The sequence below is a fragment of the Bos indicus x Bos taurus genome, chromosome X (assembly GCF_003369695.1).
Source record: "Bos indicus x Bos taurus breed Angus x Brahman F1 hybrid chromosome X, Bos_hybrid_MaternalHap_v2.0, whole genome shotgun sequence".
NCBI classification, from domain to species: Eukaryota; Metazoa; Chordata; class Mammalia; order Artiodactyla; family Bovidae; genus Bos; species Bos indicus x Bos taurus.
Window position 1 is genome coordinate 115,579,596 of NC_040105.1, and position 19,436 is coordinate 115,599,031.

The following is a 19,436-nucleotide window of genomic DNA, read 5'->3' on the forward strand; positions in this document are numbered from 1 at the left end:
CAGTTTTCTTAAGTCCATTTATTAAATCCATCCTTTCCTACTTATGATATCACCAGAATATTCTAAGTCCTCAGTCATAGATTTGTTTCTTGACTTCCTATTTTGTTCCATTGAAGTATCCATTCATGCACCAATAAGCTTTAGTAACTGATCTGGCAATCTTTTCATTAATCCTCATTATCAAAATTTTATTCTCAACTCTGAAGAATTTTTTAGATGAAACTTAGAATCATTCTGTCAGTTCAAAGAATCCTAAAAATATTTTTATGGTAATTATGTTCCTTATTTAACATTCGTTCAAAAACATTTATTGTGTGCCTTGTATACCTAGTTTGAATTTTCTTAAATGTAGATTCATTGAGAGATAATGGATAACAGTACAAAATTACCTCACTCAAGAATCTCACTCATTCAAGTCTCTTTTTTATCTCCCCGAGTAAGGTTTATAGTTACATTCATATAGGTCCTATACCATTCTTATTACACTTATTTCCATATGTCAAGTATATTTTCTTTTTATATGAATATGATCTACTTCACCACATTTTCTAGCTGATTACTGCTGGTATGTAAGAAAGGCAAGGAGTTTATTTTCTAACTTACTACTTTATTTTACTCTCCTTAGTGCTCATTGGTCTTCAGTTTCATTTCAGATCTATACAACCACAATATCACTAAATACAGATGAAGACAGAAATTTCTGGCTTAAGAAAGAAATTTTTTACTAATTAAGAATGTACTCCCCTAGTCCTAATTTACTATAAATTTTCTGTTATTTTGCTTTATTTTTAAGCAAGAATGGAAGTGGGATTTTATCAAATGTTTTTAATATTTACTACCATGATGGTATTTTCCTCTGCCTCTTAATTGTTGAAGATTAACATATTTCCCAATATTAAAATATTCTTGCATTCCTGAAATAAAGCCCAAAGTATTAATGCTGTATACAGAATTTGTGGATCAACATTTCTAAGTCAAGTGTGCCTGCAGCTTTCTGTTGTTTGCTATCTCTATAGGTTTTGGCATGACAGTTATATCTTCTTTCTAAAATAATCTGGGAAGCTTTTCATATTTTTTTCTATACTTAAACAGTTTAAACAGAAAAGGAAATATTTGATCCATTAAAGGTTTGGAAAAACTCATCCATAAAGTCTGAGTCTGTAAGTTTTGAAGGGGGATTGTTCCTCTCTAGATGGTTCTATTCTATAGAAAATAACTACTGCTTCATGCTCATGAGTTTAATTTTCCTAGGAAATCATTTGCTTATAAAGTAATTATCAAGATTGAATCATAAGAATATTCACTTGCAATTTTTAAATCTCCTTTATATCAATGAAATATTCTTTCTTATTTTAATGAGACCAGCTTCCATACACATGTACCTGAGTGTATATTCTCAGCCTGTAGGGTACTTTATTGCAATATGAACTTTATTATATGAATATGAACTTTGTTATACATGTTAAATCAATCTAATTGTATTATTCAAACGGTCAATATTTTTACTTTTTTCTGTCAAGGACTAAAATATGTGTATCATAGTTTGCCACTACAATTGTATATTTGTCCATTCCCACTTCAATTTCTAAAACCATTTGTGTTATATATTTTAGCATTATGCATAAATGTTCATCATTATAGTTTTATCTTCACTGTGTATTACAATATCTTGGCAATGTTAAAAATACCTCATTTTGTTCTGTTTGTTTTATCCTAACCCCTACTCGTTCAATAAATATGTTTTTAATGCCTATTATATTTGAGGTTTTGGGAATATATCAGTGAACAGATCAGGTAAGATCTCTACCCTCATGAAGTTCACCATATAGTGGAGAAAACAAAAAAAGTAAACTAACAAATAATTATGGGCTTCCCTGATAGCTCAGTTGGTAAAGAAACTGCCTGCAATGCAGGAGACCCCAGTTCAATTCCTGGGTTGGGAAGATCGCTGGAGAAAGGATAGGCTACCCACTCCAGTATTCCTGGGCTTCCCTTTTGGCTCAGCTAATGCCTATTATATTTGAGGTTTGGGGAATACATCAGTGAACAAATCACATAAGATCCCTACCCTCATGAAGCTTATGATGTAGTAGAGAAAACAAAAAAAAGTTAACTAACAAATTAAATAACTATAAATTGCAATGTGTGCTATGAGGAAAGTGGATATCAATATAATATAGGGTAGAGGATCTACTTTAAACAGGAGCTGACCTCTCTGAGATATTTCAGCTTACAAAAAAAAAAAAAAAAAAAAAAGATTAGGAGAAACTGACCATACAAGGGGCTTGGAAGCCCAGGAAACAAGAAATTAGATTAATATTGCCAGCCATATTTTGCCAGATTAGAGAGCTCATTGCTCTGCATCATACAGGAAAGGAACCACAGTTGGAAGGAGCCTTGACAGGATCTTTGTGTTCTGTACTGCCATTTGTTCACTCAGTGCCGACCTTGACTACCCTTGTCAACACGCCATCTGAAGAAGTATCAGCTGGCAGTGGCATAAAGCGACTTGAATCTCCATACCAGGTTGTCTTCTGCAGGGGGTGTGCTCTCTGGAGTCCTTGCAGGATGCAAATTGATCTCCAACTCAGGGTACTCTAGCCTCCAAACCCTCCCAGACAGGCTTGGCTTTAGCTGAAGTGAAATACAGGTATGCTGCAACTTCTCTCAGTAGTGTCTAGCTTGGCTATCTTTTAGAAATCCCTCCAAATTTTTGGTATATAAATAAAGATAGCACCCTTCTTGGCTCTCTGAGTTTTCAACTATTACAGATATTTTGGTCACTTCAATGGGTACAAAAGAAAGAGGCAATTAAATGTTTACTCAGGTAAGCACCCATCAGCAGCAGCCTGAACCAAAAGCCTCCAGCATGTTTAATCTGCTCCCTACCACTGCTCTTTTCCCTACTCTGAAAGACAATTATTTTAAAATTAACATGAGCACTATTTCCTAAAGTATGTATAAATACCATCAGCATTACATGATTTGATTTTAGGTGGAACACAGCTGAGTATTTATGGGTGTATTTAATTTTCACTATTTAGGTATTTATTATGAAAGTGTAGAAAAAAATATACACGACTAGTATAGAAAAACTACCATGACACCAAACAAGGTTTGACACCACTCACCATATGGCAAACCTTTATAAAAATCCCCTTTGATATCCCTGTTCTTTCATTCTCAGAAGCAGCTGTCCTTTTCTCTCTCCAGTATCTCCCATCAGCCAGTGCCCAGGTCTTTTCAGAGCTTCCTCTTCACCTTATTAGGCTCCATACTCTTTCCCCTCCCCCATTGTTTTTCATATGCAGAATAATTCTATCCTCTATGCTTCTAATTTGCATCTGTACACTCATTAAGCTCAGCAAATAAAAGATTAGGAACAAGCATCCCTAAATGGCAACAAGAAATGGTAAAGAACCAATTATGTTTCCCTGTCACAAAGAATTTTTTTTAATTTCCCTGTTACCAAAAAAAAAAAAAAGACTGAAGATCTAACTAAGTTTCAAAGTGAAAAAATAAAACAGACTCAAAGCTGTGGGCTTCATGGGCATGTGACCTGTGCAGTCTACAGCATGTGACTCTTAAAACAGTCCTGCTGCTGCTGCTGCTAAGTCGCTTCAGTCCTGTCCAACTCTGTGCGACCCCACAGACGGCAGCCCACCAGGCTCCCCAGTCCCTGGGATTCTCCAGGCAAGAACACTGGAGTGGGTTGCCATTTCCTTCTCCAATGCATGAAAGTGAAAAGTGAAAGTGAAGTCGCTCAGTCGTGTCTGACTCTTAGCAACCCCATGGACTGCAGCCTACCAGGCTCCTCCGTCCATGGGATTTTCCAGGCAAGAGTACTGGAGTGGTTCGCCAATGCCTTCTCCAAAACAGTCCTACAGTTGGTTTAATGTTCTTCTATCATCTTGAAATTCATAATACATTTTGAACAAGGGAGCCCCCTGTCCTACATTTTCATTTGAAAAATCATGATGCCAGCCCTGCTCTGTAGTGAAGTATGTCAGATGAAGAACTAGATTAAAGGGTGAAAAGACAGAATGTGAACAGTAGCTAATGGTATTGTTAGGGGAAGCACACAGATTGAGACTGCCCACCCTGGCCAGGCACTATAGTAACCATTTGCATGAGTTGTTTTATGACAGGAGATACTGATAAGGAATACGGAACTAATGAGCCACCACCAACCAGAAGAGTTCGAGAAAGGTCTAAAGGAGACACCGCATGTCCGTCCACTTCCCAGAATCCCTCTCGCTAGCATCCAACTTGGCTGAGTGATGTGTGCGCCACCAGGAAAGACTCTGAATTAGAGTGATTGGTCAAAGACCACCCGGAAACTAATCCCATCACCATAAAACCCGAGACTTCGAGCCACGTGGCAGAGCAGTTTTCCTGGGTTCCCTTACCCTACTGCTCTCCACCCGGGTGCCCTTTCCCAATAAAATCTCTTGCTTTGCCAGCACATGCATCTCCTCAGACAATTCATTTCCGAGTGTTAGACAAGAGCCCAGTTTCGGGCCCTGGAAGGGGTCTGCTTTCCTGCAACAGTATCAGCTTGAAGAGGATTTTGCTAGGGCTTTATTTGAGGGTCTACCTATGCTGCAGTCTTTTCTGGGCCTCAGCCTCAAATACACCTGAATTTGCATTCTGACTCTGCCAGGTACTAGCTAGTCAACTTGGACAAATTAGTAAACTTATCTTTGCCTCAGTTTACTCATCTGAAAAATGGGAATAGAATTTACTTTGAAGAATTCTAAGCATTACATGAAATCATACATGAAATGCTTAGTACAATGTAAAACCATAAATATTTCATCATATGTCTTTCACTTTTTAAACTGTTTCTAACTTTAATAACATTACTTTGTTTTCATGATACTGATTTTTATAAATAATTCTCTTAATCACAAATATGACCAGTTTTCCATTTATAACAGTGCTACAGTTTCCTTTTAAAACAAATGCATTTATATTAAAAAGTGAGGCAATTTAAAGAAAATATGAATAACTGGTAGCATTAAGATCACAAATTATGAAGGTGTTATACAAATGACTGAGGCAGGAGAAACACCTGCCTAATGAAATCCCAATTTTTAGACAAGATAACTGAAACCTAAACAGGTAAAACGATTCCTCAAAAGTCACATAGCAAGTCAGTGGCAGAATCATGATGACTCAAGTCTCCTAACTCCTAGTTCGGGGTTCCTCCAACTACACCGCATATACAAATGGTTAAAGCAAGACCAAAGTTCGTGCTTAGTGTGGTACCAGGCAGTCAATCGAGGTGCACTGCCTCATTTACTCACCAAGCATAACAGAGAAATGAAGTATAATAATACAAAAACTAGTCAAGAGGTTCCCCGCCCCCCATGGAGCTAAAACATTCTGAATATGTTACCTACTGGTCAATCTTTATTTCTCTTTTTTAATCTCCCCCCAAAATAGACATGCAATAAGGACTAACCCAGTAAGTTAGAGAACTGGTGGAGGAAATGGGATCAAATTCCCAGTCCTGATCTACTGGTCTCTTCATCCTGTATGCCACTAGTTTATATGCCTTGTGCATAAAAACAACCTGAAAAGCAAGGTTAAAATGACAATACAACCTGGAGCTATCCCAGCAGTTACTTCAGATCCCTCAACCTCAATTCCCCCTGGTGGCATTAAATCTAAGAGAACTCAGAAGGGCCTGTCTATGAAGAAGGGAAATTTTAGCTCTGGGACCAAGTACCCTGATTTCACTGCAATACTCCAAGGGCATGGCCAAATTATTTTTATTTATTTTACCCTGAATATACTCTGACCACCTGATACAAAGAGCCGATTCATTGCAAAAGACACTGATGCTGGGAAAGACTGAAGGCAAAAGAGAAGAGGGCAGAAGGGGATGAAATTGTTAGACAGCATCACCGACTAAATGGACATGAATTTGAGCAAACTCTAGGAGATAGTGAAGGACAGGGAATCCTGGCATGGGGTCGCTAAGAGTCAGATATGACTTAGCAACTGAATTAACAACAACAGTATGTATTAGTTTGCTAGGGTCATTGTAAGAAAGCACCATAAACCTAGTGGCTTTAACAACAGAAATTTATTGTTTCAACAATTCCGGTGGCCAGAAGTTCAAAATTGAGATGTCAACAGGGTTGATTCTTTCTGAGAACTGTGAAAGAAAGCCTCTCTCCTTGGCTTATAGATGGCTGTCTACTCCCCGTGTCTATTCATATAGTCTTTATGCTATCAATGTCTATCTCTCTGTTCAAATCTCTCCTTTTTATAATGAAACCATTCATACTGGATTAGGGCCCACTTCACTTTAACTTGATTACCTCTATAAACACCTTATCTCCAAATCAGGTCACATTCTGAGGTACCAGTACAAAAAACGTACTACAACATTTTTTGATGCAGGGAGGGGGGAGATACACGTCAACCCATCGCATAATTGAGTTAAATCATTTTAAATGCAAAATGATTTTTAATCCATCCAGTCATATGTTACCTTTTGAGGATCTGGGAAATTTGACAACATAAAGAATGAATCATGGATTATTTTAAGAGAAAACATGTTAAACCTATATTGGAAAAAGTCCTCATGGAAATAAAGAAATTACACTGAATAACAGTATTCTCTTTTTCAAAGAGATCTATTCAAAACAGAAGTAGAAAATTAAGAACTCATGAACTAAGAAAATACAACAATATATAGTTGTATTTTCTAAATTACTTTTTCAGAGAATGAAAAAGGTCTCAGTTTGTAAGGTTCTCAGTTTTATTTGTAACTAACATTTACAAATACATTAAAAGTAATTCAGAAATACTTTGTATTTTAGATGAATAGTAGGAAAAATACATATGAATAATCTTAAATAATATGATTTGTAAATGATCATTTAAAATGCATCTTAAAATATTTTTCTAAGAGCAGGAATCATATTTTTCTACCTTACTTAAAATAGTTGATAAAAGAATGCATAACGTATACTTTATTTAACACTAAATTTTATCCCCAAGCAGCCATGACACAGTATATAGTGGTTTCTGTTCCTTTAACTTACAATGCCTCTGCCCAATTTTTGCCTCCTCCTTTTGACTGTGGAGGACCTTAGCTGAAGAGATGGAAGGACTCTGGGGAGGGCAGGGAGAGAGAAGTCACTGAGATTAGACGTGGGGATCATGGAAGGTCTTTGGGTTTGAAGCTGGAGCTTGAGGGAAGGAGGGAGGGAAGAATACTGTGGGAAACCCAAGTTCTTTATGCAGAGGAGGAGACAAAATACCATAGTGAGGGGGTTGGGAGGGAGGGCAGCCTGAAGGAGGTAAGGTAGACAAGGCCCTTTCTTGACAAGGGTATCTTTGAGCTAAGAGAGCAGGCTGTGGGGAAAGGAAAAGTACTGGATTTGGGGGCAGGGCAGCAAGAAAGATCTGGAGGAGCAAAGACTTTGAGTGAGGAAAGTGAGGCCACAAGAGCACTGAGTAGGAGGAAAAGAAGACTTCTGAGAGGAGAGTACCTGTGGGTGGTGAGGAAGAAAAACCTATGAGTTGGGGAGATTAGGGGGCCTTTGGAGGGCCAAAACAAGCATCTAGGGGAGGGGGGTGAGCAAAGGTCTCAAGGAGGGTAAATAAGAGAAGGAAAAGATTTTGACTGAGGAGATCTTTGTGAAGGTATGTTAAGAGTGAGAAGAACAATGAAGGCATTTTAAGAGGGAGGTGAGAGAGTAAAGACCTTGAGTGAGGGGAGTAAAGGGCTTTGTGAAATAAAGAAGAAAAGTTTTTGAATGAGGGGAGAGAAGGCTTGTATGGTGATCCAAGAAAAGTCATTATGGGGAGGTAAAGAATGAAAGGACCTTGACTAAAGGTTAAGAAGAACTTCTGGAGTGGTGATGAAGAGGGGAAAGCACTTGTGAGAATAAAAGAGGAAAGGGATTCGTGGCTGAGGTGACAGCAGGAGTGTCTTCGTGAGCATACGTAAAGGAGAAAAGTTCTTTGAGAAAGGTGAGGGAGTTTAGTACTATGTGGAGAGAGGGAAGTTCCTACTTTGTGAAAGGATTGGAGGGAAAGAGGCCTTACAGGGGAAGAAGGGAAGTCATTTTGTGAGGTTAGAGGAGGCAGGGATGGCAACCATGAAAAAAAGGGAAGGGCTTCCCCGGCGGCTCACTGGTAAAGAATCTGCCTGCAATGCAGGAGACCCGGGTTCGATCCCTGGGTTGGGAAAATCCCTTGGAGAAGGACATGGCAACACACTCCAGTATTCTTGACTAGAGAATTCTATGGACAGAGGAGCCTGGTGGGCTACAGTCCATGGGATCGAAGAGAGTCAGACATGACTGAGCTACTAACACGTTCACTTCCACTTTTGTGAGAGGAAGTGAGCAAGGAAAGGTCTTTGAGAAAGGAGGTGATGTAGAAATGAATTTGATAGGTTAGGTAAGGGGGGTTAGTAAGGTGAGGTTAGAGGTGGAAGAGCTTTAAGAGAGGAAGTGTGGAGGTTAGCACTTTTATCAGTGAGGTGAAGGAGCTTAGTAATGATAAATAGGAAAAGGAGTACATCAAGGCTGTATATTGTCACACTGCTTATTTAACTTATATGCAGAGTACATCATGAGAAACGCTGGGCTGGAAGAAGCACAAGCTGGAATCAAGACTGCCGGGAGAAATATCAATAACCTCAGATATGCAGATGACACCACCCTTATGGCAGAAAGTGAAGAAGAACTAAAGAGCCTCTCAATGAAAGTGAAAGAGGAGAGTGAAAAAGTTGGCTTAAAGCTCAACATTCAGAAAACGAAGATCATGGCATCCAGTTCCATCACTTCATGGCAAATAGATGGGGAAACAGTGGCTGACTTTACTTTTGGGGGCTTCAAAATCACTGCAGATGGTGACTGCAGCCATGAAATTAAAAGACGCTTACTCCTTGGAAGGAAAGTTATGACCAACCTAGACAGCATATTAAAAAGCATAGACATTACTTTGCCAACAAAGGTCCATCTAGTCAAGGCTATGGTTTTTCCAGTAGTCATGTATGGATGTGAGAGTTGGACTGTAAAGAAAGCTGAGCGCCAAAGAATTGATGCTTTTGAACTGTGGTGTTGGAGAAGACTCTTGAGAGTCCCTTGGACTGCAAGGAGAACCAACCAGTTCATCCTAAAGGAGATAAGTCCTGGGTGTTCATTGGAAGGACTGATGTTGAAGCTGAAATTCCAATACTTTGGCCACCTGATGTGAAGAGCTGACTCATTTTAAAAGACCATGATGCTGGAAAAGATTGAGGGCAGGAGGAGAAGGGGATGACAGAGGATGAGATGGTTGGCTGGCATCACCGACTCAACAGACATGGGTTTGGGTGAACTCCGGGAGTTGGTGATAGACAGGGAGGCCTGGCGTACTGAGGTTCATGGGGTCACAAAGAGATACAACTGAGCGACTGAACTGATAGTGATTATGAGATAGGAGATAATAAAAAGTTCTTAGGAGAAATGAGGGATGGAAGTCATTCATGAGGGAAAGAAGGGTGTTTGTGCAAGTTGGTGAGGAAATTTAGTAGCTTGTGAAAGGAAGCTAGGGAAGAAGACCTTTTAGAGAAGACCTATTTTAAGTAAAGACACTGAAACACTCATCAAAACTTCCCTATAAAGAAAAGTCGCTTCATTGGTGATTTCTATCAAATATTTAAAGAAGTAATACTAATCCTTCTCAAACTCTTCCAAAAACAGAAAAAGAGGGAACAGGTCTTTCCTCATTCTATGATGCCAGTATTAACCTTATACCAAAGCCAGACAAAGATACCACAAGAAAAAAAATATACAAACCAATATCACATATAAATACAGATACAAAATACTGGCAAATCAAATGCAACTGCATATTAAAAACAGTATACAAAATAACCAAGTCTAATGAGGTGGATGAAACTGGAGCCTATTATACAGAGTGAAGTAAGCCAGAAGGAAAAACATAAATACAGTATACTAACGCATATATATGGAATTTAGAAAGATGGTAACAATAACCCGGTGTACGAGACAGCAAAAGAGACACTGATGTATAGAACAGTCTTATGGACTCTGTGGGAGAGGGAGAGGGTGGGAAGATGTGGGAGAATGGCAGTGAAACATGTAAATATCATGTAGGAAACGAGTTGCCAGTCCAGGTTCGATGCATGATGCTGGATGCTTGGGGCTGGTGCACTGGGACGGCCCAGAGGGATGGTATGGGGAGGGAGGAGGGAGGAGGGTTCGGGATGGGGAACACATGTATACCTGTGGCGGATTCATTTTGATACTTGGCAAAACTAATACAATTATGTAAAGTTTAAAAATAAAATAAAATTGGAAGAATAAAAAAAAAAAAAAAAATTAACCACATAAAATTAAAAAAAAAAAAAAAAAAAAAAAAAAAAAATAACCAAGTGGGGTTTAATCCCAAGAATCCAAGGATGGTTCAACATAATAATATCAATGGAACACACCACCTTAACAGAATGAAGGAAAAAAAAACTCACATGGTCATCTCAATTGGTACGGAGAAAATATTTGGCAAAATCCAACAACTTTTATGATCAAACCACTCACCAAACTATGAATAGAAGGGATTTTCCTCAATATGATAAAAAGCATTTATGAAAAATCAACAGCTAACATCATAATCAATAGCGAAAAACCAAAAGCTTTCCCTTTAAGATTAGAAGAGAAGGATGCCCACTTCTACCACTGCTATTCAACACTGTATTGAAAGTTCTAGTCAGAGCAAGTAGAATATAAAATGAAATAAAAGACATCCAAAATGTAAAGGAAAAACAACTATCTCTATTCACAGATAAAATAATTCTATAGGCAGAATATTTTTTAAAGTTCACAAAAAAACTTACTAGAGCTCATACAATTCAGCCAAGTTGTAGGGTACAAGATCAACATGCAAAAGTAAGTTGTGCTTCTATACACCAGCAATAAATAATCCAAAAAGAAAATTAAGAAAACAACTCCATTTACAATAGCACCCAAAAGAATGAAATATCGAGGACTAAATTTGACCAAGGAGGTTAACAACTTGTATAATGAATACTATAAAACATTGCTGAAATAAATTAAAGAAGATATCCATTAATGGAAAGACATGCCATGTTCATAGCTTGAAAGACTTAATGCTGTTATGATGGCAATACTGTCCACTGTGATCTACAGATTAAATACAATCTCTATCAAAACTTATGACCTTTTTGCATAAATAGAAAAGTTAGTCCTCAAATTTATATGGAATTATAAGAGGCCTTGAATACTCAAAGCAATATAAGAAGGAACAAAATTGAAGGAATCACATGTCCAACTTTTTCGACTTGCTACAAACCTATAGTAATCAGAGTATGGTACTGGCACAGGAACAGACACATAGACCAACAGAACAGAACTTAAGAGTCCATCAATAAACCTATAGGTCTATGGTCAACTGATTTTCAACAGGGTGCCAAGACTACGCGAAGGGGAATGAATAGTCTCTTCAACAAATGGCACTGAAATAACTGGATCAGTTCAGTTCAGTTCAGTCGCTCAGTCATGTCCGACTCTGCAACCCAATGAATCACAGCACGCCAGGCCTCCCTGTCCATCACCAACTCCTGGAGTTACTCAAACTCATGTCCATTGAGTCAGTGATGCCATCCAGACATCTCATCCTCTGTCGTCCCCTTCTCCTCTTGCCCCCAATCCCTCCCAGCATCAGAGTCTTTTCCAATGAGTCAACTCTTTGCATGAGGTGGCCAAAGTACTGGAGTTTCAGCTTTAGCATCAGTCCTTCCAATGAACACCCAGGACTGATCTCCTTTAGAATGGACTGGATGGATCTCCTTGCAGCCCAAAGGACTCTCAAGAGTCTTCTCCAATACCACAGTTCAAATATTCACATGCAAAAGAACGTTAGACCCCTAACATGCACCACAAACAAAAATTAATACAAACCAGATCAACAACCTAAATATAAGGACTAAAACCACAAAACTATTAAAATAAAACAGATGAATGGATAAAGAAGCTGTGATGCATACATACAATGGAATATTACTCAGCCACAAAAAGAACATGTTTTGAGTCAGTTCTAATGAGGTGGATGAACCTAGTGCCTATCATACAGTGAAGTCAGAAAAACAAATATTGTACACTAATTCATATATCTGGAATCTAGAAAGATAGTATTGATGAATCTATTTGCAGGGCAACAATGGAGACTCAGACATAGAGAAGACTTACCAATATGGGGGCGGAAGCAGGAAGGAGAGGGTGGAACAAATGGAGAGAGTACAGTGGAAACATATACATATTACATTTTACCATATGTAAAATATATAGCCAAAGGGAATTTGCTGTTTGACTCAGGGAACTCAACCTAGAGGGGTGGGATGGGGTGGGAGAAGGGAGGCGGAATCAAGAGAGAGGGGACATATGTATACCTATGGCTGATTCATGTTGATATATGGCAGAAACCAACACAATACTGTAAGGAAAGTATCATTCAACTAAAAATACATAAATTTTTTAAAAAGAAAACTTACAGAATGAGAGAAAATATTTAAAAATCACATATTCTGAATATATGAAGAACTCTTACAGCTCAGTAACAAAACCACAAACAATCCACTTTTAAATGGTTAAATGATTTGAATAGGTATTTCTGCAAAGAGCATATGAAAAGCTACTCTATATCATTAGTCATTAGGGAAACACTAATGAAAACCACAATACGATACCACTTCACTTGCACTAGGATGGCGCTCATAAATAATGGAGATGGTAAAAAATCCTGGTTAAATGAGGACCTTCATACACTGTCATGGGCTTCCTAGGGAGTGCTGTGCTGTGCTGTGTACTAAGTCGCTTCAGTCATGTCTGACTCTTCACAATCCTATGGGCTATTGCCTGTCAGGCTTCTCTGTCCATGGGATTGTCCAGGAAAGAATACTGGAGTGGGTTGCCATTTCTTTCTCCAGGGGATCTACCCCACCTAGGAATTGAATCAGTGTCTCTTAAGTCTCCTGCATCAGCAGGTGGATTCTTTACCATTAGTGCCACCTGGGAACCTGCCTGCCAATGCAGGAGATGTAAGAGACATGGGTTTCACCACTGGTTGGGAAGATGCCCTGGAGAAGAGCATGGCAACCCACTCCAGTAATCTTGCCTGGAGAATCCCAGGGACAAATGAACCTGGTGGGCTACAGTCCATAGGGTCCCAGAGTCAGACATGACTGAAGAGACTTAGCACACAGCACACATACACTGTCAGTGGCTCAACCACTTTGGAAAAAATTGGGGACTTCCTCAAACAGGTCAACATGGAATTCCCATTTGACCTAGCAATTCCACTCCTAGGTACATGCCCAGGAGAACTGAAAACATACACAAAAATTTGTAGAAGAATATTCATAACAATGGGGCTTCCCTGGTAGCTCAGCTATAAAAACCTGCCTGCAATGCAGGAAACCCTGGTTCAATTCCTAGCTTGGCAAGAGCCCCTGGAGAAGGGAACGGCACTCCACTTCAGTATTCTTGGGCTTCCCTGGTGGTTCAGATGGTAAAGAATCCACCTGCAATGCGGGAGACCTGAGCTTGATCCCTGGGTTGGGAAGATCCCCTGATGAAGAGCATGGTAACCCACTCCAGTATTCCTGCCTGGAAAATCCCCATGCACAGAGGAGCCTGGCGGACTACAGTCCATGGGGTCGTAGAGTCGGGCATGACTGAGTGACTAAACACATTCATAACAGTATTATTCAAAATACCCAGCAAGTGGAAAGAGAAAAACCCTGAGGAAAAACCCAAAAGCCCAGCAATTTGATAAATGGACAAACAAAATGGAGTATATTCATACCACAGAATAGTATTCAGCCATAAAAAAGGGATGAAGCACCAATACATATGCTACAACGTCCCAAAATCTCGAAACCATTACACCAAATAGAACAAGCCATATACAAGGAAGGACAAATAGTACATGTTCCCATGGATAGTAAAAGTCCAAAACAAATCCATAGGGACAGGGCCTGGGAAATGAGGAGTAACTGCAGTCTTAGTGGGTATAGGTTTAAATTCGGGGTGAGGAAAATATTTTGGAACTAGAGAGAGGTGGTGGCTGCTCAACGTTTCAATATCTAAATGCCACCACACTGTTCACTACCAGTTCATTTTATGTTCCGAGAATTTCACCTCCGTTTTGTTTTATAAAATGGCGGGAGGTGAGAGGGGGTAGGGCTTTGTGCAGGCAAGTGGGGAGGGAAGGTTTTTCTGAGCTGACAGAAGGGACGGAAGGTGCTTCTGAAGGGAGAGAAGGAGGGAAGCCATTTGTCTATCAATAAGAGGGCCGACTGTGAGGGAGGCATGGATGGCCTTCGCACCACAGCGCGCAGAGGTTCCCCCCTCCTTTGACATCTTCCCCTCCCCCTCCCCCTCCAGTTCCCCTGAGGGACCCCTGCGCAATGTCCTCCGGGCAGGCACTCACCAGTACTCATGTAGAAGCACAGCAGCAGGAGGAACCAGAAACCTAGCAGGAACAGCCCGAAGCGCTGGCTGACCCACACCTTTAGTGTAGACCGGCGTGTCCCACCCCGGACGCCGTGCACAGATGCGGCCTGCCCCCTAGACTGCTGTGCGGACGCCATGCTACCCCTAGGCTGTGACCCCATCGCTGGGTTCTCCGCACGGTTCTCCGCACTGCTCTCCCCTCCCAAATTGACCTTCTTGGAGCGCGCCCGCCGCAGTGCTCGGATCCTTGCCCGGGTCCTCGACCGAATCCTCCCCCGGGTCGACTTTCTATCAGTAGGCATAATTCGGGGTGGCTGCCACGCTGAGGTACTCCCTCTCTAATGGCCGCCCAAGACCCAGAAGACCTCGGGGCAGTGACGCTTACGTGACAGCCTCTCCCCTGCGGCACGTGCGGCTCTCGTGCCGTTCCCAGGCCACGCCCATTCGTAAGGGCGTGGCCTGTCTAGTTGTTTGTGCCCATGCGCCCCACGCAAGGCCCGGCCCTTCTAGGGTGTGGTCAACGTTGTCTAATGAATGAGTGGACCCAAACGGCCTGTGCCAGCTGCTGAGCGGCATCAAGCACCACCAAAAAGCCTCGCTGGAATTCGTACATCAGCCTTGGCTCTTAATTCCGCTTCAAAGTCAGTCCTCTGACACCTCTGTGGTCACCACATTTAGTCACTGCAACACCGCCAGATAAATGTGGCTTTTTAAATGTACATTTTCATTAATTAAAATTAAATGGAATTAAGAAATTGCTTTCTCAATCCCCGTAGCCCCGTACCAAGTGTTTGGTAGCTACACACGGCTCTGGTGACCATATCAGACAGGGGGAAAAAAACGAGGATCTCCGTCATGGCAGAAAGTCGTTATGGGAAGCGCTGGATGGGACAAGTGACCGTTGGGACTATGATATATATTCGGGTGCTTGCTACCCTGCAGTAGGAGCTTTTAAGTGGAACAACATGGTATTTGCCTTTAGAGACCTTAAGGTTGTTATGAATAAATTATACAGTGGGACAATATGATAATACAAAGTGCGTGTTGCTGCTGCTGCTAAATTGATTCAGTCGTGTCCGACTCTATGCAACCCCACAGACGGCAGCCCACCAGGCTCCTCTGTCCCTGGGATTCTCCAGGCAAGAATACTGGAGTGGGTTGCCATTTCCTTCTTCAATGCATGAAAGTGAAAAGTGAAAGTGAAGTCGCTCAGTCGTGTCTGACTCCTAGCGACCCCATGGACTGCAGCCTATCAGGCTCCTCCGTCCATGGGATTTTCCAGGCAAGAGTACCGGAGTGGGTTGCCACTGCCTTCTCTGCAAAGTGTGTGAGGAACACAAAAAAGAGACTCAGAACCCTTCAGTTTGATTCCCATCATTTGTCACTAATGAATTAGGTGCCTGCCTTCTCCTGTGCCTCAGTGCTGCATGTGTAAAATGAGAGAGTTAACATTGTCTGAAAGTCCCCTCCTGATTCTAAAATCTGACACTTGGGCAAAATCCCATTAACTCGCTTGGTTTGGGCACATCTGGAAAAGCATCTTGTAGGTGATGCTGGAGCATTTGTTCAACTACCTTGGTCTAGTTTTCAAGTGATGTGAAGACGATCCCCTTCAACTGCATTTCCATCTGTTTTCTTACTAAATTTTACTCTGACCTTCCAAATGGTTTTCTACTAATTGTATTCTATTGTCCTTGTTATTCTTTCCAATGTTAATAAGCATTCTATAGTGTAGCAGGGAGGCGGAGAAGGCGATGTCACCCCACTCCAGTACTCTTGCCTGGAAAATCCCATGGATGGAGGAGCCTGGTAGGCTGCAGTCCATGGGGTCGCTAAGAGTCAGACAGGACTGAGCGACTTCACTTTCACTTTTCACTTTCATGCATTGGAGGAGGAAATGGCAACCCACTCCAGTGTTCTCGTCTGGAGAATCCCGGGGACGGGGGAGCCTGGTGGGCTGCCGTCTATGGGGTCACACAGAGTTGGACAGGACTGAATCGACTTAGCAGCAGCAGCAGCATAGTGGGGAGGAAGAAGGAATTTTTCCTACATAAATAATTCTTGAAATGTAGCATACTCCACCTCACCCCCACATCTAGGAGCAATTCATAATGCTCTGTAGTTTATTAAAGGAGCTGACAGAAAAAGGCACTGCTTTCCTTCCCTTTTATCTTTTTTTAATCTCTCTCTCTCTCTTTTTTTTTTTTTTGGCCTCAACTTTTCCAAAACTAATTTGACCAGAGGACAACTGTATTAACAGCTTTTGAAATTACTGTCTTCAGCTGTGAGTTGAAGTGTCTGAGAAAAGTGTCTGAGATTTTACTGTACTTCTGAGTAACAAGGCAGACTGCCATAGTCTCACAAATGCTGGCAGAAGATGCAAGACTGCTGGGTTAAGGACAAAGGACAAAACCTCCCCAAGACATGCAGACACTCGAGAGACTCATGAACAATTGTCCAACAGCAACCTCATCCGTGTCATAGAATCCGTGGAAAATGAGCCTGTGACCAGGTGCACATAGCCACCCTGATCTCTCATGGACTAAGCTAGAGCACACCGTTAAGAACTCAGCTCTCTGCCACTTCACGGGTTGTGCTTTCTGAGCTTTAGTTTTCCTTTCTGCAAATTATGGGCTGTGGACATCCTGGTTGTGAAGAGTCTTTCAGCTCTGGCTCGCTGTGACTTGTACTTGATTGCAGCATTTGATGTTGCTGTCAACAGGCAAGGCATGGCAGTTCTGTACCAGTGCAATACTCGTGAGCAATTCACATTATGCTGCTAGAAATCTACATTATTAACAAAAACTCAGGAGGGTGAAATCTGTAAGATTGAGCCTAGGCACTTCCTGTTTTACAAAACACTAATTCAAGATTGGTGGGGGGCACTAAAAGCCATGTGAAGTATCCACCTTATAGACTATCAGATGGAGATTTAAATCCTGCACTGGGTTTCCTCTTTCATCCTGTATTTTTAAGGGAACTAAATTTGATAGTTTTTCTTCCTGGGCTCTAAAATCACTGTGGATGGTGACTGCAACCATGAAATAAGAACACAATGCTTCTTGGCAGGAAAGCTATGACAAACCTAGGCAGTGTGTTGAAAAGCAGAGACATCACTCTGCCAACAAAGGTCCGTATAGTCAAGGTTATGGTTTTCCCAGTGGTTCACGTACGGTTGTGAGAGCTGGACCATAAAGAAAGCAGAATCCCAAAGAATTGATGCCTTCAAACTGTTGTGCTGGAGAAGACTCGTGAGAGTAACTTGGACAGCAAGGAGATCAAACCAGTCAATCTTAAAGGAAATCAACCCTGAATATTCATTGGAAGGACTGATGCTGAAGCTGAAGCTCCAGTATTTTGGTCACCTGATTCAAACAGCTGACTCACTGGAAAAGACCCTGATGCTTGGAAAGACTGAGAGCAGAAGAAGAGGGCATCAGAGGATGAGATGCCTGGATGGCATCACTGATGGAATGGACGTGAACTTGGACAAACTTTGGGAGACGGTGAGGGACAGGGAAGCCTGGCATGCTTCAGTCCATGGGGTTGCAAAGAGTTGGAGACTACTGGGTGACTCAACAAGAACAAAATTTGATAGTAGTCAACCCAGATGTAATTAGGGAGAAAAATCTGTTGCATGGGTGTGAATACAAGAAGTGCTTCATGAGATGGTACATCCACTGCTCAGAATGTAACTATCATTCTTGTGGACAATTGAGAATTGACACTTTTAAAAATATCACTATAGACAAGTAATCAGGGGAATGCAAATTAATCAACAATGAGATAATTTATGCTCGTCAGATTGGCAAAAATTAATAAATATTCACAAGAATGCACAGAAATGTGAACTCAATCATTGCTGGTGAAGGTGCAAAAGGGTACAACCACTTAAGACAGTAATTTGACAGCATCTTGAAAGGCTAAATATTCACGTTGTCTGTGACACAGAAGTTCCAATTCTAGGTATATCTCCTGTCACCCATGACATGTACAAGAACATTCACTGTTATGATGAAAACAACGTAAAGGATCACTGAGACCTGGCTTGCCTTGTGATGCAGGGAAGTGGAAACAAATTGTTTCCGCAATGTATTAATAGGTAGTACTTAGTGATGATCAGGATCAATCACCTTAGCTGACACAGTTTCTTTTTATTTATTTATTTTTTGGGGGGATGTATCTGCCTAGTGGCATAAGGTGGCAGTTTCAGCTTCTAATTCTGTGGAACCACTGTTGTGTTCCCTGAAAGAGATATTTCTCTCTTGAATAATAAGCTTTGAAAATAGCAGAAATCAGAGAATAAGAAGCAAAGTGCAAACATTTGTACTAGCGTGTCGTTAGGCATCATTCTCATCATCACTCCTTAGTCCTTAGACCCGTGTATTCTGAGTCTGGGGAACATGGTGCCTCATGTTGGTTACTGGCCCTGGTTCGGAATGCACCACACATCCTGCCAGACAGCACCCCAGACTCAGAGTGTGCTTTCTCGGAGGTGGTATCATAACTAGTTTTTCAATCATTGATTTAATTGTTCTAGTAAGTCAACTTTTTTCCCCAGTTTTTTTTTTTTTTTTTTTTGTGCTATAATTGACAAAATTGAAAGATACTTAAAGTGTACACGTGATGATTGTGAGCAGATTCCTACCATCGAGTTAATTAACACATCTATCACCTCATATCTCTGTCTCTCTTTTTTTGTTGGTGAGAAACTTTAAGTTCTCCTCTTAGGACATTTCAATTATACAATATAATGTTAGTGACTATAGTCACCATGCTATATGTTAGATCCTCAGACCTTATCCATCTTACGAGTGAAAGTTTGTACCCTTTACCAACCTCTCCTGGTTTCCCCTGCCCACCAGCCCACCAGCCCCCTACTCTCTGTTTCTGAGTTTCACTTTTTTTTTTTTTTTCTGCGATTCCACA

The 19,436-nt window shown here is 40.9% G+C and overlaps 1 protein-coding gene across 1 annotated transcript in view; it reads right to left on the minus strand.

Moving 5' to 3' along the window:
• The window catches only part of FMR1NB (FMR1 neighbor), a 40,036-nt gene extending 25,166 nt beyond the window's left edge, over positions 1–14,870 (minus strand). Inside the window, exon 1 of the mRNA XM_027534945.1 lies at positions 14,485–14,870. Coding sequence (XP_027390746.1) covers positions 14,485–14,809 — 325 coding nt within the window. The 5' untranslated portion in view covers positions 14,810–14,870. The remainder of the gene's footprint in view (positions 1–14,484) is intronic.
• Positions 14,871–19,436: the final 4,566 nt, after the last annotated feature.